Genomic DNA, 27,153 nt, shown 5'->3' with positions numbered 1-27,153 from the left:
ATCTGGCAATAACTGAGAAATTAGAGCTAAAGTGGACTATAAGCGTCAGTCGCTGGTCATGTCTATGAAACATGGCCTAGAGAAAATATTCTCACAACTTCCTGACTATTGAAGTACCTGGATGTCATGGCAAAATGTCTCAAAACACCTCAACAAATCAACTGTCCCTCCCCGAGACACTGAATTCTAATATCTTTAAGTTAGCATGTGAGCTTTTGTGACCCACAGCTGCAGGTTCCTTTGGGATACATTTGGCCCTAACTCACAGCACTGAGTCACAGTGAATCTGGATATGGCGACACACTGATGCTTTGTTAAATGTGTTGATATTTGAGTCTCATCTGGCAAACACAACATGTGACAGTGCCATAACTGAGCTGTAAGTGCCAAAAACCCAGGCTAGGCCAACATTTGTCTGTTATCTGGGAAATATTGTCTGAATTGTCACGTTACCATGCTGGTCACATGACCTCTGGTACCTGGATACATGACAGGGTAGCTAGGTTTGAAGAGAAGCGAAACGTGTGCCAGCTTTGGGACTGAAAGATGAACTGTTCTGTATTAAGGACTGAATCGTATTTATAATAACTAAAGGTGGCAACTCAGGCGGTGATTTAGCTCTAATTATGGCTGAGAAGACCTCTGTGTGTCCAAAACAGTGTGAGATTAGTATTAGGTTCGGTTTAGTGACTCGACTGACTGGTTGCAGAGTGTGTGTGTGTGTGTGTGTGTGTGTTAACATTGCCTGGAGGCATTGTTCTGGCATTCATGGCCCAGCAGAATAGAGAATCTGCAACTCGACCAGAGAGGCGGCCCTCATTATCTCATCCTAATTACTGTCTACCTCACTGTTCTCTCACTCACTGTCTCATCTCTCCTTTGTATCGATTTGACAGATTTACAGTAGTAAAGGTAAGCAAGCAGGAGCATCAGTGCCCATCAGTGCAGCTGATTAAATCAGTACAGAGTTGCACGCTTCTGCCTGTTGACTGCAATAACAAGAAATCCCACAGATTAGTAGCGGTGGGGGAAAAAATCGATGCTGTGTAGTATCGTGATATTTTGTTTGCTAATAATGTATCGATACAGGGACAGCAGAAATCGATATTTTGTTACAAAAAGGTTTTTGTGCTCTGACTTCAGAGCATGTTGATCCTTTTTCTGAGCAAGAATCCTGACATTCCTTCACTGTCCAAATGTGTTTAACTTGTTTTTGGCAGCAATAAACATGACAGTTTACTTATTTTAATTTAAGACACGTTTTATTTTAATTAAGTTTAAAACTTTTTTATTTAATGTAAAACTATATTTTGTTTTAATTTACTTTCAAATTCTTCAGTTGCTGAATGGGCTGCATAGTTTTCATAAATTGCATAGTTCAGAATAGCTGTAATTGTACCAGATGGTTGCATTCAGTTAAGTTGGACTAGACTGTAATACAAACCGTTCAGTTTGTCAACAATAAAACTGAAATGAGAGAAAGACTGAGTGTGAGACTTTGATTTTAGATAAAATGAATATTAATAAAGTTTAACTTTATGGACAGAATCTGAATATCGCAAAATATTTTTAAAAATTGCGATAATATCGTATCGTGGGATGTATGGTGATTCTACAGATTAGTGTAACAAACCAAACATCAAATTAAGACCAGTCCAGCTGTTGTATTTAGCAGAAACCCCTTTCATGTACATGCTGAAAGATAACGATTCAGATTCAAATGAGACTGCTGCGGCTCCAGAGAGCTTCAGCGCCGCACAGTTTGCAGGATGACTTTAACTCGACTGCTAAGCTCTCAATGACTGATCTATTTTGTAAGTGCCAGCTTATCATAATCAGCTTTTGCACATTTCTGAGCTGGTGATTCAACATCTCCGAACCTCAAGTAAACAATTGTAGGAACGTCAGCCCCGCACAGTGTAACTTCTCTACTGTTTTGACAGTGTTTGTTGTAGCTTAAAATAAAAAGTAAGAGACTCACAATAGGCCTATTTTTCTGTGGGCATATGCTGACAGTGACATTTCAGAGCCCTGTTATTTGTAAGAACACTCACGGGGCACATCATGTTATAATTAGCTATCTGTTTTCCACTAGCTGGAATGAATTTCACCGTATGAGAGAGAAAAGCTCAAGAAATCAGTGAATGTCAAACACGACTAATAAGACACCGTGTCTCTGAAATAAGCAGATAAACAAACCACTTTTCTGCTTTCAACAATGGATACGTGCGTATTACATTTAAATGATTTAAAATGAAGGCTTTTCATTTTTTAAACCAGACACTCTTAAGAACCACCTGTCTGACAGCTTCATTGGCACGACTGTCCATCTAATGTCACCATTGAATTCAAATGGCTAAACTTTCTTCTATAAGTTAAATGTTTCCATTGTTTTCATTTTTTCTCATTGTGGCTTTTAGCTTATCAATATCATGCATTCAATATCTCGAATATTAGAAAAGATTTACAATACAGAAAAGTCCTGTTTCTGATAAGTTCCATTTTTGCGTGTAAAATCTGGCTGCAACTCTTTTACTATGATTCGATGCATCAGTGCTGCATGCATGGAGGCAATCATCTGGTTGCACTGCAGAGGTGTTGAAGCCCAGGTAGATTTAATAGATGCCTTCAGCTGGTCTGCATTGTTGGGTTGAAATGCTTCTCATGTCCATCTTGACAATACGACGTCGATTCTCTGTGAGGTTCACGCCAGCTGAGTTGGTTTGCCAATCAAGCACAGTCATCGCATGGTCACAAAACCATGAAAGCACAAAGTGTGATGACTGTGATGACTTTGAACTTGATAAAACACAGAGGACTAACCAACACCACAGACTGTCAAACCTTCACACAAACACTTTGGATTTATGTGATTTCCAGATGAAATCGCAAATTTTCTGTTAATTGAAACAGCAGCCTGCTTCTCTTCCTAATTAGCCCTTTGGGAAGAAACTGTTTTTGAGTCTTCCTGGGTACCACCATCACCCAGGACCTGAAGTGGGAGCCCACCATCACCTCCGTCATCAAGAAAGCCCAGCAGAGGATGTACTTCCTGAGGCAGCTGAAGAAATTCAACCTGCCAACACGGACGATGATGCAATTCTACACTGCAATCATCGAGTCCATCCTCACCTCCTCCATCACCGTGTGGTACGCTGGAGCCACTATCAGGGACAAACAGAGACTGCAGCGTGTTGTGCGCTCTGCTGAGAAGGTGATTGGCTGCAGACTCCCATCTCTGCAGGACCTGTACACCTCCAGGACATTGCGGCGTGCAGCTCGGATCTCAGCTGACCCTTCTCACCCTGGACACAGTCTGTTTGACCTGCTCCCCTCAGGCAGGAGGCTCCTGTCCATTCGCACCAGAACCTCTCGCCATAAGAACAGTTTCTTCCCCTCTGCTGTTGGACACATGAACAATAACCGTATGACTGTTCCCACCACTAACACATGACCCTACGCTGTGTTCACTGCATCATTCCATGTTTGGCACTGATCACCACCTGCACTCATGTATATATCTTTCTACGTAGCACTTTTAATTCTTATCCCTACTTTTATTTTTTCATGTCTATTTAAGTGCTATTTATGACACTATGTTTGCACTGAAGCACCGCAGCAATTTCCTAATGTTGTAAACCTGCTCAACATTTGGCAATAAACCCCTTTCTGATTCTGATTCTGATGAGGTTCCTGTTATTAATGTTTGGGTGGTTGACGGGGACGGATTTTCTCCTGTCACTTTCTTGGCCTTTACAGCTTCGTCATATTGCACTTTATGGTGACGTCTGAGGTGGTTATACAGATTTGCGGTGCTGCTACTATGGCAAAACACAGCTTGCAAATGATATTTTTTTGACTCTCATCGTCTTCTTTGAAGGCAAAAAACTTCCACACGGAGGAATGAGAACCTTTTCTTGGAAGTAATTTTACAGTGGGGTTGTCATTCTCACCGCCATCAGGAAACGTTTCCTCTGCCCTCATTGTGTTTTCTCCCCTCGGGCAGTTTCACGTGCTCTCCGTTGTTTTTTCCCTGCCAGATGGCTTCTGTATCACGTGGTATAAGGCTCCGCCCTTGTCATTTGTTGAGCAGGAAGCGTGAGCGCTTGTTTTCATGCAGATTACGTCCCGGATCAAAATGCGGTACAATCGTCATCTTTTTTTTTTCTTTTTTTTAAATCGTTGTCATTTGGAAATGAGATCGCACATAAGTATGAATCGAGATCACGATTTTCTAACGATTAATTGTGCAGCCCTAGTGTGGACCCTCTCCACACACTCCCTGTTGATGTAAAGGAGGGCTAAGTCAGTGCTGTGTCTCCTGAAGTCGACAATGACCTCTTTGGTTTTCTTAGTGTTCAGTGTCAGGTTGTTCTCTGAACACCAGGCTGCCTCTCTGTAGTCTTCCTCGTCTCCCTTTGAGATGAGTCCGACTACCGTGGTGTCATCAGCAAACTTGATGATGAGATTGTTGTTGTGGGTCGAACTGCAGTCGTGGGTGTAGAGAGAATACAGGAGGGGGCTCAGCACACAGCCGTGTGGGGAGCCGGTGCTCAGTGTGCGAGTGGAGGAGAGATGAGGGCGGAGTCTTATAGTCTGGGGCCGGTTTGTAAGAAAGTCCTTTATCCATGATGAACGCAGTGACACAGTGAGATAAGAAGTATTTATACTGTCTGAATAGTAACTTACTCAAACTCAAATACTGGATTTCCACCTCGCGCATTTCACTTTATATGTAATGAATTTGGAATATATAAAACAATCAAACATTTTAACAATATTCAAATTTTTTGATATACACTAGGATGTTATCAGTGACAGAAACATTTATATTTTGTCAGCAGGGCTGTGCGATATGACCAAAATCATCCTGATATAAGACATCTATCGTCCGATAACCATATAAATCACAAAAATTTAACATTTTCTGTAAAGTCTGTGAATCTCGGGCAGCTCGACTTGCGTGAAGTGTTTCCAGCTGGGCGTCGTGTAGCTGGAGTCGAGTGTTTTAACCGATGCATGAAACGATACATTTTTAGACATAAGTTGTAACGGCGCCGTTTTCTTTGTGAGTATTTATTACACGGCGTGCTGCGGGGAAAAGCCTGTTCTAACGTTTGAGTCTACGGTTTATTTTTTAGCACCTGGCGACTCTTTTTTACTTCTCATCCGTAAATAATCTGCTCTTTCACGTGATTCAGTTTATTTTGAAAAGTCTCAACAGGATCTTGAGCTTTATTGTGAAAGGTTTATGTGGAACATAAACAAGCGGACACGCGATGCTGTTACCGTCGTTGTTGCTAACGACAACGCATAAAAACAGGGCTTGTCTGTCCGTAGTGTGGTTATATATAAGAGAAAGAGAACTTTAAGAAATTAATATAGTCACTACAGTGACCATCACAACCATGAAAAATATTGTCGTAAACAGTTTATTTTGCGACACCACGAAACAAACGATAGCGTGAAATGAAACAATAGACGTTTTTATATCGCCGTCCGGTATATATCGTTATATCGAACAGCCCTATTTGATCAGATTTATGAGTGGTCAAGCAACCTGGGAAACATGTACAGATATTTCCCACTCAGACCTGAGTGACCTGTTTGTAAACAGCAGAATTCATTATTTCCTATTTGAAAATAAGATTTTGCAGAAAATAAAATATCCAGTCTTCATAAGTGACTTGTGTGGAATGGAAATGTGTGGTACCCGACCACGATAAACTCATTCTCATGGGGTTGCAGCAGTGGGTGGATCCACATACTTCATTTGACGTGGAGTTTTACACCGGACGCCCACTGACCCAGCCCTCCCAGGGATTTGTGTCTCCTCTCAGTGTTGAGGCAGGGATCTTTAGCTTGTTAAGACAATATATTAACCACTACAGTCTGTATGGAGCCATTTTTTATTTTACATAAAATTACATTTCTGTCATTGCATATCTGTTCAGTCTCTTTGCTCTTTACTTTTATTTGGGAACAGTTAAAAATACAATTTGCTGTCATTAGCCTTCGATGGGGAAACCTTTTCTCTCCAGGGTTCAGTCTCTCAACTTTACAAGCAAACTTTGTTGTTCCTAATTAGTCTGACTGTTATACTGACGAGTTGCTGCAGCTATTTTGATTACCATTACGGTGTGAATACAGGTGTAATTAATAACTTCCATTATGGCCAGGGCCTCGGTTCATGCCATTCTGTTTAGTAGGGCACACCAAACTATGATTATTTTAATCAATTATACCTTTGTTTAGACTGCTGCGCTATATCAAAGTGGATATTGTGTTTTCTTCCTCTTCTAATACTTCTTCTGCTAATTCATGCTCGCTGCCACTTTAATCCCGAGCTCTCTCCTCCTCTAGATGTCAAGATCAAAGATCTGACTTCGCTCTGATATGTAGTCTCACCTTTTGATTTTTATTGGCTGGTGACTTTTTGACTGTGAAGGCCGGTCAGAATAACTTTGATAAAACACGTATACAAGGATAAGATGAAGCCCTGCACCAGTTAGATTAAATAAACAACCAGAACACAACAGGAGCCGGTACTTATTGCAGTTTTTGTTCTCTGGCTTTGATCAAGTCCTTTTGTGTCTGAAAACACTCGTATACAAAAATACATGTTGCTAAGGTATCCAAGGCAACATAACATTAAGTGTAGCACAGATGTGTCGAGATGATAGAAACATCTAACCAGGTAGTTAGCATGCTTGACTGACCTTTAACAGTCCACATGGGAACTCTTTGATGCTGCTTGAGATCAGAAAGTAGCTGTAGTTTAAGTGGCTTTAGTCACCAGCACAGTGGACAGGGCCACACATCAAAGTATGATCAAGGGCCCTGGAACACTGTGCATAAAAGCTAGTATGCACAGACCATGCTTACTCTGACAAATGAGAGTGATACAGTCGTCTGATAGAATACAGTGGTTTGAGTAAAAGGACACACACTCTCTGGTTTGCAAAAAACACACATTTCTCTCACACTTGATGATTAGAAACTGCATGTGACATGACTGGATAGTTGGAGTGGCAGTAAAGGTTGAGGTGGGGGGTCTTAATCGTCGGCTAAAGCCAAGGTGAAAGCTGCTGCTGTCAGGACCCCCTAGCTAGCTAAATCCCTGCAAACTGTTATCTTGCTAGATGAAAAGCTAACGTCTTGTTACTATTGAGTCCTAGTGATGGGCCTTACACAATGCGCAGCGATAGGAAACTCTGGGGTAAAATGCAATTCAGGGTGTAAATACATTTTCAAAAGCAGCTCCCTCTCTCTAATGCGGGGTGATTATTTGAGAATAGCGTTCTCCAGAGGCCTTTTATGAGGCTGAGCATAGTCGCTCTGGTTAGACACGGCAGCTATCAGCTTAAACACACCCGTGCTGCCACCTTTGAGATTAGCCCTCAGATTCCCATCTCTTCCATCATGCAGACTTGACATTTAGTTACAAGATAGAAAATTGTCTTCACAACACCTCAAAGGAAAACTTTAGTACCTGACAGGGGAGGGGGGAGATCTCAATTATGTGGCTGAGTCAATGAAAATATAATGCGGGATGCCAAAATAATCCAGCATTAGTTTCTGCCTAGCACCGTTGAAAGACATGAAAATGAAGACATCAGTGTGGATGGTCCTTTTAAAATATCCTAAGCTAACTGGCATGATTGAATATGAGGTGTCTGCTTAGTTATTGAAAAATATCTCGCTTAATGGCAGAAGTAAATTAGAATGGAAACATGTTAAATCCTTGCACAATGCAAAAGAAATTAAAAAAGCCAGAGTAAGTTCAACAAATAGTTTGATGTAATGCCAACAAGTTCTAACATTAGCCTCCGTACTGCACATCTCATCCTGCTTTTCTTCCAGTTTGCTATAAAAAGAAAATAGAAAACAATTAAAACCAAGTTTTTTCCACCTCCCCCTGCAACAATGAACCAGTTTGAATTGATGTTAATGGATTTCACATCATGTTGCAAACCAAAAATATTAATGCACTGATAGTTTTTTGTTTCTTCTTTACTTAGCTAGATACTAGAGTTGACTTCCTTGGTAAGTGCATTTTTTTACATCATAAACCCAGTTCAATTTCATTTATACAAATCACAACAACAGTCGCCTCAAGGTGCTTTATATTGGAAGGTAGACCCTACAATAATAGAGAAAACCCAACAATCATATGACCCCCTATGAGCAGCACTTTGGCGACAGTGGGAAGGAAAAACTCCCTTTTAACAGGAAGAAACCTCCAGCAGAACCAGGCTCAGGGAGGGGCGGGGCCATCTGCTGTGATTGGTTGGGGGGAGATAAGGATGAAGACATGCTGTGGAAGAGAGACAGAGATTAATAACAGGTTTGATTCAGTGCAGAGAGGTCTGTTAACACATAGGGAGGGTAGAAGAAACACCCAGTGCATCATGGGAATCCCCCAGCAGCCTACACCTATTGCAATAAATGAGAACGTGGACGTTTTGGTGAACACTAATCGGACAGGCAATCAAGCCTAGAGTAACCCTGGTCTGTGATGAGTGGGTTTCTGGAACATTTGTTACTCCAAAGGAGAGTTTAGCCTGAAAGGAACTTGAATGTCAAACTTGAGGAAAAAGTCAAACCCCCATGACACCCTGCTTTTCCTCTCGAATCCTCAGTGAGGGATTTTGGTGACCCTAATCCATGTTGTGCACAGTTATTCAACCTTGAGCCAGAAAGAAAGTGGGGGTGTGGGTGCTGAGAGGGGTAAGTTGCGTTCTGTCAATGTTGCCTGACTTCAAAGCTGCCAGCTCACCATGCTCTCTTCTGAAATCCCCCCAAAACCTGACAACATTAGAATACCATCAAACACTCTCTGGCTGCCTTTGAAATGCCACTGACACTGTTTGGCGCTGCAATTTGCGGGCTCTAACGAGCGCGCCCATGTTATTGAAATAAATCTGAGGCTTGTAATGGGAATGGAAATGAACACATCTTTCATGCTTTGGATTAGAAGTGAGAGTTGAATATTGAGACAGAGCCTTGTTTCCCTCGAGAGTCAGTTGTTGACTTTGTAGCTCTCCGTAGTTGTCCATTGTAGCCTTGCCGTTTCTGGCATTTTCTTTTCCCATTCCCTTTTCTCTCCTTCTTCTCTCTACGTTCATCCGTCACTCTGCTACTCTCGTCTTCTTTCCTTCGTCCAGAGGGCAGAAAACGATTCTTTCCAAATGAAAGACTATAAAATGTCTGCAAGAAAAGGTAAAAGCAACCAGACTACACAGCCACAAAGGTTAAGTGTACTAATTGAGAGCTTTGATAGACTCAGTCTATTGATTTTAAAGTCACACAGGAACTTGTCTCTGTCCACTTGGTCATGGTGTGATGGAAAATAGCCGTACAGTAGAATGTAGGTAGATGAATACACAATGTAGTCTTCCAGCAAATTATTTGAATTACATTGAATTTCATGATATGGTGAAAACATGAACAATTAGAGACCATCTGAGGATGACACACACACATACACACACACACATACACACACACACCTGCACACACACACACACACAGACACACACACACACACCTGCACACACACACACACACACACACACACACACACACACACACACGGGATGAAAACAATACGAGCCTTGCTGTTGCGGCGGGTAATAAAAGTTTGAGCGCTTTCATCAGTGGAACAGTACGTGTTAATTACAGCAGTGGGTTGCCATTGTACTTGGATTGAACAGCAGCCTTTCCCCTACTGCAGGCTAATCTGTATGCATTAGAACGATCACTTAGACTAAATGCAGTGAGACTCGTGCGTCGCAGTCAACACATCATTTCTAAAATTAAGGGGTAGATGCTGTTTCCAAGAAACTTAAGTGCCTGCATTTAGTCGAGTGTTTATCATATGACAACAATGCAACGTAACCTTGTATAAAATGAAGACGTAGAGGGAATATTTTAGTAGTACTGTAAAGTTCTTACACTCTTATTACAGAACCATCATTTTAGCTATATGGTTATATCAATGCATCAAAAAAAGCCTGAAAACAGATGAGTTCTGTTAAAATAATGAAAAATAATAATTTAAATAAAGAGTCCAGTCCTGCTTGCTTTAGCAGTATCTGTATCGCGTGGTTGGATCTGTGACCGTAGGACTCTTGGACCAGTTCTGTGGGTACCAAACCAAAAAAGCACCAACCAGATTCATTTGTTTTGAAGAAGTCTGTGAGCTGGCCTTTACTGTTGTGGCCTGAGAGACTGCACGCTGATTTTTCTTTTTCTTTCCTGCTGAAAAATTGTTGTCCATTGCACTTAATGTAACAGCTCAGTGCTGCTGTGCCGTCTGGTTCCATTGCTTCCTGCAAGACTTTAATTTGCTGTTGCAGAGAATGGTGGGTTTGCACTTACAACACAATTCCTCTCCAGCACGGTGCTAGAAAATAAAGCAGTGAATGTCAGTAAGAATCTGAAATTAGCAGCAGTCATGAATGCTTCTTTTCTGGTGAATCCCTGTCTTTTAAAATAATATATGCTGTATCCAGTAAATTACAGTTTAAATACCCTCACTGCTTATTCAATTAAAAAAAAGAAATACTCGACCTAGTTAGAGGTTGTAGGAGACTGTGTTTCATTTAATACATTGTAATGGGTAAAGACTGATGACACATATTTGGAAAGACACAGTTTTGACCCAAATTTACCAATTTATCAACCAACAAAGAACAAAAAACCACAATTAATGTTAATTAATGCTAATGAATTTTGTGAAGTGAGGTAGTGAATGATACCACTGAAACACTCATCCATCCAGCAGTTAGATGATGGTTTCAATGATAGGCAGAAGCTGTTAAATGGTTTGAATTGTAAATCAATGTGGCTGAAGCCAATCGAACGAACAGTCTGGTGCTGGGTGGATGAAGAGCGAGAACAGAGGCTGGCAGACGAATTATACCACACTGCACAGTAGCTTTGCCTGCACCGAAACCTAACACGCACCTCTCTGCGACAGTCGCAGCCCGCACAGGTATGCCGGCAACACGCATAGGTTATGTCAAAGGGTCTGCATAGATTCCAGCTTGAAAAAGCATTCAATTAAATGCTTCAGAGAGACTGGCCAGGTGCTCCCAGTTGAATTGATCAGTTCCACCAACCAGAAACCTTCGAGGCAGCACAGAGGAACAGACGGGGTCAACACGCAGCGCAAAGAAAAGTAGCGCTGTAAAACAAAAGTTTGCTTCGTTGACTTATTCATGGTCTCTATGGAATAAACAAGAGACTGGCAGTCTGACATATTTAATCACTGTTGTTGCACATAAACTGGTTTAGACAGCATTTAGACAACAAAAAATAATTTCCCCCAGGGATCAATAAAGTATTCTGATTCTGATTCTGATTTAACATACAGACAGAGAAAGTTGAATATTAGGTTTAACTTTACAGAGAAAGCTTGTAGCCTCTGCACCAAAGCTGAGCTTTATCTTCAAAGTTGCTTTGAGAAACACGATGAATACGGTCTCATCTGAAGCCGTTTCTTCCTCAGAGCGATGGCCTCTGAGTCCCCATTGTGAGGGGAACGCACAGCAGTGAGGCTTTTGGGTGTTTTGTGAAAGATTTCCTTCATGAATAACTACAGAGTTCCTTATATGAGTTAAGATAAGCAGTGGATTGAATCACGTAGGACGCTGCCTGTCGGCATCCCAGAGAAGTCTTTTTAAGTCTTCTTCATGTACATTTATCTTTGTTTTAATTATGAATTAACTGGCTTTTGCAGACAACGTGTGAGTCCAGAACCACGTGACTTGATTAATAATGCTAACCGTACAGAATATTCGGAATCACATGATTCCAGTTCAACTCCAGTCCTGATATCAAACAGAATTTATTTTAAAGGAGATGATGAGACTTAAATAAGCTACCATGTTTGCTTCCATCGTAAACTAACCTCTGTTCAGTCATGTGCCAAATGCTTTCCTAACAAACAACAGCATCCACACATGCAGACTTCCTGCCCCTCTTCCCTCACTTATCCTCCCTAACAGTGGGATTCATTACAGGAGGCTGAGGTAAAGAGAAGGTGAAGGATGAGGGAGGTGAGGATTGTCAGGGGTGATGGTGGGGGAGTACATGGGGATCATGTTGCAACACCTAGGGGAGTGTGTGAGAGAGATAAAGCGAGGATGAACATGATCAGAGGGGATAAAGCTCGGTCGAGTCCTCGGCAGTAACTCCCTCAGTCAGAGAAGGCAAGCCCACATGTGCACGCAGAGGTGACACTTCTCTTCTGTCTCGTGTCTTTTGTTTCTCAGCCCTGCAACTACGTGCCACCGTATTCTCTTTAATAAAACAAAGCGTACCACGAAAGCAAGTCAGAAACATTAATAAGCCGGCAACGCGTAGCACGTGGTGAGTCATAAATATTGCAGCTGGCTCGTATGAAAAGAGATCAGTGAGTTTATTGTAGCCTAGCTGACAGAGCCTTGCAGAACATCCCACTCTTTCTTCGGGGTAACTGTTTATCTTCAGGGCATATGTTTATATCTGAGAAATGCAATTGTTTTTTGTGCATTGTTTGACGGCTCCTTGAGCTCTGCACAGTGAGGGAATACCTCAGTGACTCGGAGTTTCATGGGGATTTTTCTTCTTATTTATGATGTTTGCAATTTGTTTGGATTGATGCAAAAATACATACGGCTCTCTGTGTGCTCCTTCCAGTTGAGTTTGATGACTGTGCGGGGAATGAGGACGTGACGTTTGGTGTGTCGGATCCCGGCTTCCACGTGGACGGGGATCTGAATCTGGTTCCTCTGCGAGATCTTCCGCACAGCGAGCCGGTCCTCTTCATCCGCGGCCTCAGCGCACGTGCAGATGACCTAGCGCAGGTGGACATCATAGGAACACGTGGTCGGTCAGCAGAGACACTCGGGGTGAGTAGAACTGGTGTGTTTGTATGTTCTATATCAGCTGTCATATCTGAAAGGGTTATTTTTGATTAAACTTGGAAAATGTTACTGAAAAGTAGCGAAAGCAGGCACTGTGATCAAATATCAAAGCTCCTGGGAAAATAAGGAGATTAACAAGCTGTTCCTTAACCCTCTCCAGGCAGGCGTTGCCGATTTGCAACAGTTAAACACTAACAACCTGATCACCCCACATACATATTTTATGAGTTTTTTTTACTCAGAAGTACCACTGCAGGACTTGGTTTTGCATTAGCAATGAAAAGTTTAATTTGAGCCTGAACATGTCTATTCTCTTTCTTGTCAACCATTAAAGGTGACTGATTCACTTCCATGTATTTATAGTAGCCAGGAGCTGGTTGGCTTATTTTCCACATAGACACTGGGAACAGAAATAAACAATTATCTTTCAGCACCAGTAAAGCTCGTAATTATCACATCATAAGTATATCTGGTTCTTTAGCAGTTGAGTTGTTAAGTACACAACTGCGATATCTCAACAACTTATATGTTTAAGTGGGTGTTGATGATGTGACATTTCTATGAAAAGCTTCCAATGGTCTGGCTGATTTCACGACGCACTCAGACGCGTCAAACCAGTGTTTGAAAAACTGTTGTGCAGTAAATTCTTCTGTTTCTTATTAATGTCAATATTTTTCCCTTGGTCCAGATAATCCAGCCCTGGGTAACATAAAACCTCTGCTAGTATTGTTGTCAGTGCCGTGCACTTGTCATGAGCCTTTATGCTTTGTCCCAAGTGCTGAATACTGAAATGACTGACATGTTAGCAGCCTCCAAATGCCATGTAAATACAAATATGAAGGTAAATAGTTTGCGGTGTGACAAACAAAGCAGTTACTGGATGTCGACTCAGTCTGACTATATTTTGTGTGGAAACTCGATTATTAGCAGGAACTGCATTGTGGTGTTGGATGAGCTTGTGTAATATAATCATGTCGGGCTCTATGGAATAAACAAATGGTTGACCGGTGACCCTTTGGAATTACTAGTGGGTGGATTTTGTTAACCTTGGGCAAATCTATGCAAGCTCTTTTACCTTTTGCAAGGTTTTTGCTGTGAGTTAAGGTAAGTAGCTTCTGGCTCTTGCAATAAATTATGCTCGTGCAATACTTTTATTAATGAGACAGTTAATGACCATAACAGAATCAACCTGGGAAAGCAGCAGACGTTCATTGTGTTACAATGCAAAACCTCAGTTTGTCACTATGAACACATTTTAGGAAAAACAAAAATGAAAAAACAAGACTGAGACTGTCTTGTTTTTATTTTGAAATTCTTTGTGCTGAGGTCAAAGTCAGCTCGAGCTGCTGATGTTCCACTTTGAGGTGTCACACTGTTATTCAGAGACATGACAGGGATCTAAACCCAGGCATTCACACATTAGTGACCTTAATTGCAAAAGTAAAAAACATTAAAAATTCATCTTCATTCATCATGAATTTGAATCACTTGTAAATGTGAGGCCTCCTCATGCAACCTTAATTATCAACGATTAGCATAATTGCAACCACACCAAAGACATCACGCATCGTCGTTGAGGAAAACACCCACATCCTTATTCTGTTTAAAGCGAATGCATGCTACTTTTAGTAAGTACAAAGTGGAGTCTATCCCAGCTGTCTTAGGGTGAGAGGCAGAGTACACCCTGGACAGGTCGTCAGTCGGTTGCAGTTCTGACACATAGACACAGACAACCATTCACACCTGTGAGCAATTTAGAGTTTCCAATTAACCTAACCCCACTAACTGCATGTCTTTGGACTGTGGGAGGCAAGAACATGCAAACTCCACACAGAAAGACCCCGGCCTGAGAGTGGAATTGAACACTGGACCTTCCTGCCGTGAAGCAAGCTAACCACTGTGCTGCCCTGTGCAACCAGAATATAAAAAATATGTAACAAATCCGCTCTGAAAAGGACTAGAACCGATATTTTTAGTTTTTACACATGCTCCACACGCGTTCTGAGTCAGTTTGTTTAAGCTTTCATGAATATGCATGCGTGCATACATCTCTGTTCATGTTCTTCAATCATTATTTGTGCACAAGGTCACATCAAAATAGAGTGGAATGAAAACACTCTGCAAGGCAAAGCAAACAGCTGCGGTTTTGCACCAACTTTCAGTGCAAAGAATTCCACTGGCCAGTTTCCGTTATTGGAATTTGGCCTGTAAGCCTGCACCCCTACGCCGAGCTTGGTTTCTCTGCAAATGTGTCCCTTTGTTTGTGTAATCTAGAGAAATTTGTTTTTGCTGAGAGCAAATTGACTGCCTTACAAAACTCTCTGCACCTGAATACACACTATTGTCCCTCATTCATATTTCTGCATAGACCCCAATTCTCCCCCCACCTTTGTCCAAATATGCAAAGTTGATTAGGGAAACTTTCCACAGACTGCAGGTATAGTTGGTGTTTCGCAGCCTTTCCAGAGATCATCTGTCTTTCTCCTGCAGTGCTCAGAGTCCTGCTGTTACCATTTCTCCAGCACTGGCTTAATGAATATCCCCATCCCGTTTGGAATGATGTGGCTCTCATTTGTTTGTGTCCGCTGCCGTCGTTTATTTGGTTAGGTAGTCCACAGGTGTTACTTTGGCAAGGCATTGTGGGAGTAAGTTAATTAATCCTTGGCAAGTTATTTGTGGAAAGTGACGTTCCTGGTGACTAATACAGTATGGCTGTGTGGTTCTGTGTGAGTGAATGTGCTCTTCAGTTTCTGGATCTCTTTTAAATTATTGTTTCAGACAACAATAGTTGCGTTCTTCGTCCAAATACATCAAATAATGTGGATTTTTTTTAAAACTATAACTATTATTCATTACTCTATTATCCATGATTGTGATAACATCCTTGATGTAGCATCTCAATATGCTGCAGCCACATGCCAGTTTACACGTTATTGGTCGTGGTGTAGTTTATCTGCGACTGTGCATGATGGCACAGGTCATAAGGAACGTCTGCATGCTTGTAGAGTTGCGAGATGGATTGCAGGTCGGCTAAAATCTCGATCTTTTCGCTGCTTCTAAGGTGCGTTGTATAGACACTTCAGTTTGGCTGGAATGGGATCAAATAACAATTTGAAAAGTCCTCAGGCTTTATTCATCTCACACACCAACACCATCGCAGCTGTTTGGCTGAATAGGAGTTAACACAGTTTCTTGCACAGTACTGATGATCACGAGTGTTTGCAAGCTGGTCAAGCAGAGTGACATTACTTTGAGCTTGTCGTGTCTTTTTTCATCAGGATTCAACATTCAGAACTGTACAGAAATACACTTTATTAAGCGACTGAGCTGCAGACTTGCATATGTGGTCACAGGGAGATGTTTAGACCACATACACTGATGAAGGTTTAAAAGAGCTTAACCTGCCTTTCTGATACAAGGGCAACTTAATCAGAAGCGGCAATCTTTGTACCCGAGACCCAAAGCAAGTGAACACATCACCCACTTCAAGAGCCTCTCCAGCAAGAGTAATGACATGGGCTGATCTATAAGCCAAGATATTCTGAGGCTATGTCTACTTGATTGATAAGGCTCTGTAAGTGAAGCTATTCTGCATTTAGACCTCCTATAAGCAGAGTCAGAAGGGGACTGCAGTGATGCAATGACTGAGCTAATCATCTAGTTTTCTGTTATATGAAAGACATTAGGAGACAAGACAGCCTCGACTGACAGTCTGGATCTCACATGTGGACATGGCATTTTGCATGTTGTCGTGGCTTTGCAGAATGTTCTTCGGTGGGGAGCCATCCGCTTTCCACATAGATTCCCAGTGTACCCTGTCAAAGATGGCTGTAAAACGACTGCAAGGAAGCTCCAGCTGGTACAAATTTTACCAGAGCCAACATATCCCTCACTCTAAGATTCAAGCCTTCAGGAGTCGTCAGTAAACGTCCGTGAAAGGCTGAAAAATGTCCACACGAGAGGCACTCCAATTAGAGCTGGGCGATAGAACGATAACGATATGTATCGCGATATAACTTTTACTCGATAGAGAAATTAAGCTATCGCGATAGACCTCGCCGCTCTTGTCCTCTAAAAAAAAAAAAAGGTCAGCCAATCCAAACTAAGTAGCGCAGAGCCGAACCAATCACAGCCGCAGCGTCACGTCGCGTGACTTGTTACGTACAGCACAAGTGCCAAGCCGCACGTGTGTTTGTTTGGGAAGCAGCCAGCGCATAATGGAGGAAATGAGTGTGCCGACTAGAAAAATCAACCGAGCGTGACCGAAGAGAAAACAGATGATGGTTCCAATGCCGGAGAGATTGTCGAACGGAAGAGCCATAGAAGTTCCGTAGTGTGAAGGTATTTCGGCTATTTCAAGTCTGACAAAAAACAGAGTAGCGTGCACTGTAAATGTGCCGAAAGCAAGTCTGGAAATACAATGAACTGGTGCATGCGTCACACTGTGCGCCACGTTATTGTTTCGGTGAAATGAATTTCTACAATACTGTTACTGTTAATTCTACTCTCTGCAGTGTTTAAATGCTTACATATACACACAGTTACTGTCCGTCCACACACACGACTCGGTTCTGCTTCTATGCCCCAGCTTTGTTTACTTTTTCCCACCGAGGCTTCTAGACTTCTGATTGGCCAACATTTCTGCACGGTTAGGAATCTAGCGCCACCTGCTGCTTTGGCATGTTCATAGCAGCGTTTTCCTTCATTTCTGCCTTTATGTGTGGACGGGATTATTTTTTTAAACGAAAACGGAAAATCTCCGTTTTCAAAAATACCCGTGTACGTGTGGACGTAGCCTCAGTCTCTGACTGGAAGCACTGATTCGTCATTCGGCTTTTGTCAGACTAAAGTAACTGTTAAAACTGTTTGAAAAGCTCAGCTATACAACAAGGAGAGATTGAGAATTTCCTTTTAGTTCTCAGTTTATTTGATATTGACAAAAGTTAGTCAGTTTTGTCTATTCTTCTGTAAAACAAACTAAGATTTATTTTTAGAATTAATATTTTGTTTCTAAGTGGAACTGACAATTTAGTCTGTTTCGTTTGTTCTATTTTGAAACTTAAACGCTTTAGCGGCTGCCTTTTGTGTAGTTTGCAATATTTGCCTTTATTTATCTGAAAAAGTCTCATGTTCCTTAAGTACATCTACCCTGTTGAACTTATTATGGGAAATAAATATTTAAAAACGAGCTGCTGATTATTTCACATTTTACTTGTGAGCAACGGCACATTTAAATCTTACAAATATAGTTATTTGGCTTATATCGTGATAGATATCGTTATCGCCTGAAATGAAAAAAACATATCGTGATATGAAAAAATCTCATATCGCCCAGCTCTAACTCCAATGAAACTCGCAGGAACAGCATTTCACCGTTTGCATCTACACCATGCAGTCATCACAGGGATGTCATGGTAATTTGGGGCTTTCCATTATTTCTTTGAACTGTACTTTTTGCAGGGTGGATTGATTGTACAGCGTATATTTTAGTGACTTTAAAAATACAAGAACTTGATGCACAAGTTTAAAATTAATTTGGATTTCCTCTAATCCACATAGAGTCAAAAGTGTACTTACACTCCCACTAATACTTGGTTAAATGTCCCATAGCAAACTGAACCTCGACCAGACGCTTTGGTAGCCATCAACAAGCTTCTGGCTGAATATTTGTTTCCTCTTCTTGGCAGAATTAGTAGAGTTCATTTATATTTCTTTCTTGGCATATACCCTGCTTTAAGCATAGTTCTCAGATTTTCAGAGCAAATCTAAAATGATTTCAAACTTGTGCACACAATTCTTATATTTTAAAGTAATTAAAGATGCATGATGTACAATCTTTCCCCCATGAAAAAGGAAACACACAACAAAAACATTATAAGGCAAAATGTATGATATTCATGCCCATGATGTGTGGCCTCCTATCACCACTGTAGGCAGGTGTAGGTGGCAAAATGTGTTTTTAGACATCAATAGTACCGGATACTGCTAACACACTAGTTTCACAACTGTTCAACCTAGATTTCTAAAACTTTACATGTTTGAGCAGGATGAAGATCAAATCTGAACAGCAGATATTTTTGTTTAGGACTCGACTGTGACAAAATCTCACAGTAAACTGTGACAGATGTCACACCTGTTAGCGCTGTCATCCTGAGGCATATAGCCTCAGGCTAAATGCTAGCTAATGCTAGCATTTAGCATGCTAGCATTAGCGTTTGTCTCACAGGACGTCTTTAGCTAAATACAAACTCTGAGAGTAAAGAAAGTGTAATTTTTAGAGCCTGGGGTCACGGTGGTCTCAAGTCGAAAAGATCTTTGTAAAGACTGCAAAAGTGTAATTTCACCAAACAACACATTTTTAAGAGGAATTTAAACAAATGATATAGTGCATTATAACAGTTTTATGCTTTTGTTCACTTTTCTTTCATGTTTGCTGTGTTACGCCCCAGTCTAGGGGTACAGGAACGCAACATACGTTTGAAAAGACTGCCCCGCCCTGGTCCCCAAAACCATACACAGAGGGAAACCAATTCCTTGGTGAATCGTGTTTTATTATCTACACTGCAAAAATGAACCTCCAGGGTGAACAAAGGCCAAAATAACAAACAAAACAAGCTAAGTCAGTAGGAGGTGCTATCTAAAACCCTATGTGAAATCAAACATCAAACAAAAGACAAGCGCTACACCTAACTCCCTAACTGAAATAAACAGGAGAAAACAGTGCAAGGAAAAACAATACGGCAGCTCACCCCTTCTGTTGCAGTGCTATTTACAATGTGCTATTTACAATGAAAGCTAATATACACACTATATACAAAACTCAGAAAAGCCGCAAAAATCACAAGCACAAAAGTCTCAGGTTTTGGAGGCCAGGGTCAGGTCTGCTGCTGCTGTCAGTGGCTGCCCCGGGACAACTGCTGGTGAGGGATTTGAAGAAGATCACATGGCCAGGGGACCAATCAGCAGCCGTCAGCTCATCCACTCCGGGACCTGCAAAGACTTAAAGGCACAGACAACAACAGCCACCAAAACAGATTATGGACAGGGCCATAACAGCTGTAAAATTCTATTAAATAGTAATAAGGAAGTTTGGTGTCTTCAGTTAAGTCCTTTATCTTTTCCTGGGAATAGATACTTTACTTTACTTTACTTAAAATAAACACAGAAATAAAAGTTAACTATTAATTGCAGGCATAGTTACAAAGTTCATGGATTAAGCAGTGGGTAGAGAGTGTTAAGGTTCAAAATTGAGGAAGGAGAGTACAAACCACCATGGTCCAGAAGCTCTTGGTCAAACAATGATTTTAATGTATACACACGTGTGGGAAGATCGCTACAGACAGCAATTGATCTTCGACTTAATCAAAGCATAAACAGATATTTTATACCGTCAGGGTTTGATTTACTGACGCCCCCTTCATGCGTCACAGACAGGATATATACACATACGTCAATATCAAAACCACAACGACTTTTGACACAATTTAAAAGAACAATTGTCTTCTATCTTCATAACAGGTGCTTCCTGTCACTGCCGGATGCTCGCCTATCATCTTGACACCTCAGCAGCAGTTCTGCTACAAACTGCTCTTTGCAACCCCAGCAAAACATAATTAAACTTTCCCCTATAAATGATTTCCTCTAACTGAGTATGTGTGTGTGTCTGTGTGCTAACCACAATTGCACCCTGTTTCACCTCGCGACTAGCTCCTGACCTCTAGACAGAGAGACAGAAACCACCCTCAGATATGTAATAACCGAACTGAAACTTTAGATATGTCATCTACTAAATAAATGTTTTAATCAAGAACCCCTACTAAAAGCTTAATACAAGAATATGAACATATAAAAGATATTAAAATGAACTGTTGTGTAAGCATGTACTGCAATTCCTTCTATGTTCTAGTTTTCCCTCAGCATGGATCATCTAGACACTCTCACTAGGTGAAGCTTTAGACCATTAATGAACCTGAACATCAACTCAAATAAGCACAAATATGCAATATGTATAAAATAGTTATAACTGCACCTGGAATACAAAGTTAATTTAATACCTGTATGCATAAAACCTTAAGGCCATCTTAAAGCTATCTGTTACATTGTTAAAGCAATGATCATATTGCTGATTATATTATGCTGGTAATAATAATGATTATTTAACAATAGCAGTAAAATAATTTCCCTGCTCCACACTCCCTCTCTCGACCTCTGGAACACCAGAGGTCGCAATACATTGTGTCCTGGCTCAGCAAATCAGACAACCTCATGTCATCTACTTGGTCCGGTAATAAACACCAGCTCCCCTTCGAGAACACTCCATGTGTAAGCTTTGGTTTTCTTGGTCCCTCTCTTGTGGCCTCGGACCTCCCTGTGGTCGTCGGGATCTTCTGCAAAGGAAACAAAACACCTTTTCCTGCACCTCCCTAACTTATCCTATCTGTAATCAAAAGCCTGATCCTAATTATGTTCTTAACTTATTGACTTGTATTTATATATATTCTTCAACGTTACTCATCACTTTGAAACTCTTTAAGCGCTGCTTTCACGTCCGGTTGCTTGCTCTATTTTCCCTTATCTGATCATCAACATCCTGTACACACAAACTGTCGCTGCTGCAAGTGCCCCCACTCTAATCTTAAGTCACCTTTTTAACAAGAAAATCATTATAAGCGCCTATTCTACTAAAAGCTCCAAAAGAAAACAACCACTTTAATCAATTAAGTTTAAGCATATAAGCAATTACTCCTGTATACATTTCATCATAGTTAAATGCTGCCTTGAAACAACTCCTGTGTGTTAACACTAACTTCATTTTAACCTCACATTTCCTATGTTATAACCAGAGGTGGGACCAAGTCATTGTTTTGCAAGTCTCAAGTAAGTCTCAAGTCTTTATCCTCAAGTCTCAAGTCAAGTCTCAAGTAATGTCAGGCAAGTCAGAGTCGAGTCTCAAGTCACTGGTGTAAAAGTCCGAGTCAAGTCACAAGTCTGAAACTTTGAATTTCAAGTCCTTTCAAGTCTTTAAAAAAAAACCGAAAAAATAATGTTGCAGTTATGCTAAATGTAAATATTAGACCATGTAATTTTTTAATCTGTGTTTTTCTCAACACATGACAAAATAGTGAACTTAGAAAATATACACAAATTGTGAAATTGCACCTCTTTAAAATGCAGCTCAATTAAACCTAGCTCCAAGAATAATTTTCACCGACAGTTCTGAGATAAGCTGCATGTTATTCTTGGATGCGGTTGTAGGACCGGCTTTAAAATCGCATGACAAAAATATCATACACATTAAAAAAACTGTATCACCAACATAGCCTGGACAACATTTGCTAGTTAGATGAAGTCAGCTATCTCATCGTAGCATATTTATATGCATATTTATAATCATACGGTTCTTGGAGTGAGCGCATACACTCATGAAGTTTAGTAACTTCAGGTCACTGCAACAAGCCCAGGTACAGTTTACCGACGGATGGGTGCAGGACCTTGAAATGCACCGTGTAGAACGAAAGACCATCGTACGTATCATAAGTTTACCAGTCTCACAAATCGTCGTCATAAATACACATTCGTTAACCGTTTATTAATAGGACCTTTGAGCTCAACGGTAATTAATTAGTAGTGGAAATAATTTCTGGTACCCATCACAGAAATGTAGCAGTGACAATAATACTGTATGCTGTAATCGTACTGGGCAATTAGTGATACAAAAAACCTGTTTTACCCTGTGAATAAAAGTATATGTTTTTGTCAATGTACCATAATAACAGAAGCGAAACACAATATTGTGTCAGGACAATTCACTATTTCTGCACAATAAATAAAGGAGCATAGCGCGACAATTTCTGTTCAGCGCCAGACTTGCTTGTAACCTATATCACCAGTTATGTTATGAAAAATGACGTATTAACTACAACAGCAGACTGACCTTTGTGTAAATGCTTGGAGCAGACTAACCTGTGAGCTGGAGTGTTCTGGGACGTTATATTTGATCTTTGAATGGCTGCAATCCAGGCCATCCGTCGCGTCTTTGTTACTTTGGAAACATGGCTCGAACAATTTCTCTTCAACGACGTAATCCGATAACAACCGATCTCTTTACCCGTCGGCTTCCCGTGGCTGTCATGCGACCGGCTATTGCAGTTAATAATACAACAGCTTCTTGCCATTTTTGTGTTTCTTTTTATCGCTGTATAACTGATTTTAATTGAAAGCCTGCCTGCGCTAGTACCGCTTGCCACGAGTTCCCAGAATCCTTTGCGGTTCTACCCGTGAATGACGTCACATTTTCAATCTCTATATAATATGCATGTTAAATTTTATATTTGGGGTAAAATATCAAGTCTTTTCAAGTAAACCGGTTCAAGTCCAATTCAAGTCCCAAGTCATTGGTGTAAAAGTCCAAGTCAAGTCACAAGTCTTACATTTTTTCAAGTCAAGTCTAAAGTCATAAAATTAATGACTCGAGTCTGACTCGAGTCCACACCTCTGGTTATAACCTGTTTTTGGTATAGCCTTTTTGTTTCATTTTGCTCCTTCTAATGTAACAATACCTTCTAATTCTAGTTTATCAGACTTAACCAAAATATATGCTTTCCTTCCTCTTTGGTCCTTCTTTAAGTTCAGTTAAAAGCTAAATGAATTTGAGGCCTTTTGCCTGGAATCAATACTGTCATGTGTGTTTCTGGACTCTGTGTCTGTAAGCGTGTAATTATTTCTATTTATAAGCTCTCCCATTTATCCTAAAAATAAATCTATGTAATATCTGTATGTGTAAGCCTACATTATAACCACTTCTTCTAGAAATCAAAAGAAATCAAACCTGTTCTCCTCCTTCAACCCTCACTAATTTTCCCCCTAAAATTTATTCACAGCTTTGAAACACTGGCATTGTATCTTCTAAACAGGATTCAGTTCTTTAATCCTTTAAACCCTAAATTCCCCCTTTTATTTTTGACACATTTCATGTGTCAAAAATACTATACATCCACAATACTATACAAAACTTAAAATGCTCAGTTTTCCCCACTCATGCTCCAATCTATGTCATAAAAATAAACTTAAAACAGAACAATTATCAGTCATGTGTTCCTCCAATTAATGGTAACTGAGTCATAACCGAAAATGTTTCCCCTTTAACATTTGGCATTCTCCCAACAATATACTATAATCCCATAATCTAACCCCAGTCAACAAAACAGAAATTTTCTCTGGTAGAAGCCAATTGTTTGTCCACATTTATTCATTCCCCCACCTTCATCCAGTCACACACATTCACATTCAGTCACACCATATATTTGCTAATAGTGGAGCTTCAGATCAGATTCTCCACCCTCAGCAAAATGAGCTCATTTTTTATTTTCCATAGGAAAATATTTCTTTATGCTTTTGGACTGGATTGAATCGCTACAATCCTTTTTACAGGGACTTATGACCTGATTAGTCCCCACAGGTAGCTTTCTCCTCAGCCAGTTGTAATCTGGAAAGCCCCCCTTACATTTGCTCTCCCCGAGAATTTGTCAGCGCTGTTGCAGGCCTGCTTAGAACAGAAATGAGAAAAAATAGAGCTGATTATTAGCTCACAAAACACAAAACAAAATCACTTGACCGGTTTTCTTTAAGTGCACTGTTACAAAATAATGGGCCCCTCAAACATGTCCATGTTTCCAAAAACTCCCTCTATTAAAAACAAAAACAACCCGAACCTAACTGACAGAATCAACCCATCACCCCAACAACCTCAACAACCTTAAACACACAAGTTTTGCCACCACATAATTTCACCTCCTCAATACACCGAAAGTCTCGTTAAAACCACACAATTTGCACAAAAAAATCACCCCCTTTATGCACTTCAACATACTTGGATTCATCATAAAACATAACCCCCCTTACAACAACATATCACTAAACTATAAATTTCCTACCCCAATCTGCACTTCTCTTCTCTCTGCTATGCTTCCTCTTCTGAAAGCCACTTCCTCAGTCACACACACACACACACAGGAAGTTCCTTCGTCACCACTCACTCCAGCTAATTTGCATACTGAGTCATCTCTCAATGAGTTGCTGTAACAACAGAACCATATGTATAAACATTACCAACTTATATTTTATTTCTTTCTACAGGGATCACTGGTTTTGATCACTCAGTACCAGAGCACTCCTAAGTCACTCATTTAAAACTACTTTAATCACCTTTTTTGTTTTCATAACTCACTCCCTTTGTGATATAACTTCTTTGAGTTATTCCTCAGCTTCAAACTCAAGTGTATTCTACTAACCATTCACACCATTCTACCACTCATACAAGTAGCAAGCTGATCTTCATTGCGTATCTTTGTGTTCTAAGCCAGGTTTAATCAGTGTCTATACAAATAATCATCATGGGCTTGTCTTGTTTTTATAAGGTTAATGCATTCTCTGTTTGTGTATGTGAATTTGCATATGTTGCTTTTGCAGTGTGTCAGACTCCTTCATAATTCTCCACTCAAGCCGTCAGTTGTCTTTCCCAAATTTGCTAACCCAAATTTTAAGTTCCCACCTTATTAACAGCATTCCTGCTCCTCAGCCAGAAATTAGGGCCCACTTGTCAGGTTTATGGAGACATGGCGCTGTGAACAATTCAACCAGAAACTTGCCTTAGCATGTCCAGTCAAGTTAACCTACAGGTTTCTTCCGATCGCTGCATGTGGAGAATTGATCCAGGTCTGTTTAGCCCCTAAAGAAACACAACTGAGACATTTTCATTATTATCATAAGTACTTAAACTACCCGTTTCCCTCTCTCTGGTCAGAAATCCCAACTTATGTCATGTATATACGTGTAAGCAGGTCTTCATTGCTTTTCCTATGTATTTTGTTCAGTGAGTGTAAGCTGCTTTCTTCATTGCCTCTGTATGTTATAATCAGGTTTAATTAATGCATCTTTTCACTGATTTCTTAATTCAAAATTATCTCACTTCTGATTCTTTCCAAAAATAATTTCACATGTAACACTTTGTGTATGTGTGTTTTCTATTGTTGGTTACCTCTTTGTTTGTGACGGTGGACATCTCTAAACCATCATGAGTTCAGGCTTCACTTTCAGTCCAATTACACCCTGTATTCTCACAGTCGAACTCGTCCGGCTTCGCCTCTCACTGGTCCCTGACCTCTTCTCTCAGTGTCCTTTTGGATTAAGTCCCAGCCTGGCAAAATATCACATTCAGTGCCTTTAAACAGTCATGTCTCTGTTCTTACCAGCCTTCAGTCCACCGTGCATGTTTCATCACGTAGTTTCTTCTTTTCTGTTGATCCTTTCACTCGTCTCTTTCAAGATTACTCCAAGCAAGGCAAATCTGACAATCAGTGTCCAGTGCTTTACCACCGTTCATTATCCCACTGTTCAACTGCCCAGCCTGTAATTTACAGTACATGTTTCCACCTCGTGGTTCCTTACATGCTGCTGCTGGTGTCGTCAGTGTGGTTTCAGTTGCACTGTCTTTTGCTTGCTATTAATTCTTCTCAAGTCCACGATGTTCTGTTGGTCTTCATCAGGAGATTAACTGTCCTTTGAGCTTCTTCTCAGGATGGGGACAAGTGTAAGGTCAAGCTGTAAGATTTTAAGCCAAAATCTGGCCTGTTTTCTCCCAATTATGCTACTCTACTGGTTTTGGCGCCGTACTCAAAATTCCAGGTTGAGAGAAGTCCACCTTCATTTATCTGGAACCTGTATTGACACACTAAAGCATACGATTACTATCCTTTTCATTTCTTTTCTCAAAACCTCCATACTTAATCTGCCTAGAGTTTAGCTCATCTGTTTCTCTCTCTGGGTGCTCACTCGTCACCTTATATGGGCATGCAAACTTCCTGTCACCCACACCATTTCCTGTTACACACACACAGCACGCAGCTGCTCAGAGCAGCTCAAGCTGCTTTTCTGTTTCTCCAGGCTAATCAAACTTATTTTGTATTTACAATCTACAAACCCTCTGTAATTCTACTAACTTTTGATCTAAAATGTAGCATCATTCACACAATGATTTCATAATCCTCTCACACACACTGCCTTTTTTAAATAAACTAAACTCTTTGCATTTGTCAGCATTCACATCACAACCTTCAACGTGCTCACTTTCACTCCTGCAAGACGCGGAGATGGACATCTCCTTTACCTAACATAAACTAAATTACCATATCAACATACAATTACTGAAATTCAAACTCAAATACACCGTCTGTTTTAATAA

The 27,153-nt window shown here is 40.6% G+C and overlaps 1 protein-coding gene across 1 annotated transcript in view; it reads left to right on the top strand.

Annotated features, from left to right (window-relative positions):
• cdh13 (cadherin 13, H-cadherin (heart)) overlaps positions 1-27,153 on the top strand; it is a 402,884-nt gene that overhangs the window by 125,758 nt on the left and 249,973 nt on the right. The window contains exon 3 of the mRNA XM_080875355.1: positions 12,688-12,899. Within this exon, the coding sequence (XP_080731481.1) occupies positions 12,688-12,899 (212 nt within the window). The remainder of the gene's footprint in view (positions 1-12,687; positions 12,900-27,153) is intronic.

This window comes from Rhamphochromis sp. 'chilingali' (assembly GCF_963969265.1).
Source record: "Rhamphochromis sp. 'chilingali' genome assembly, chromosome: 2".
Lineage (NCBI taxonomy): Eukaryota > Metazoa > Chordata > Actinopteri > Cichliformes > Cichlidae > Rhamphochromis > Rhamphochromis sp. 'chilingali'.
The sequence above is the reverse complement of the archived record's forward strand: the minus strand, read 5'-3'. Positions and strand labels throughout refer to the sequence as shown.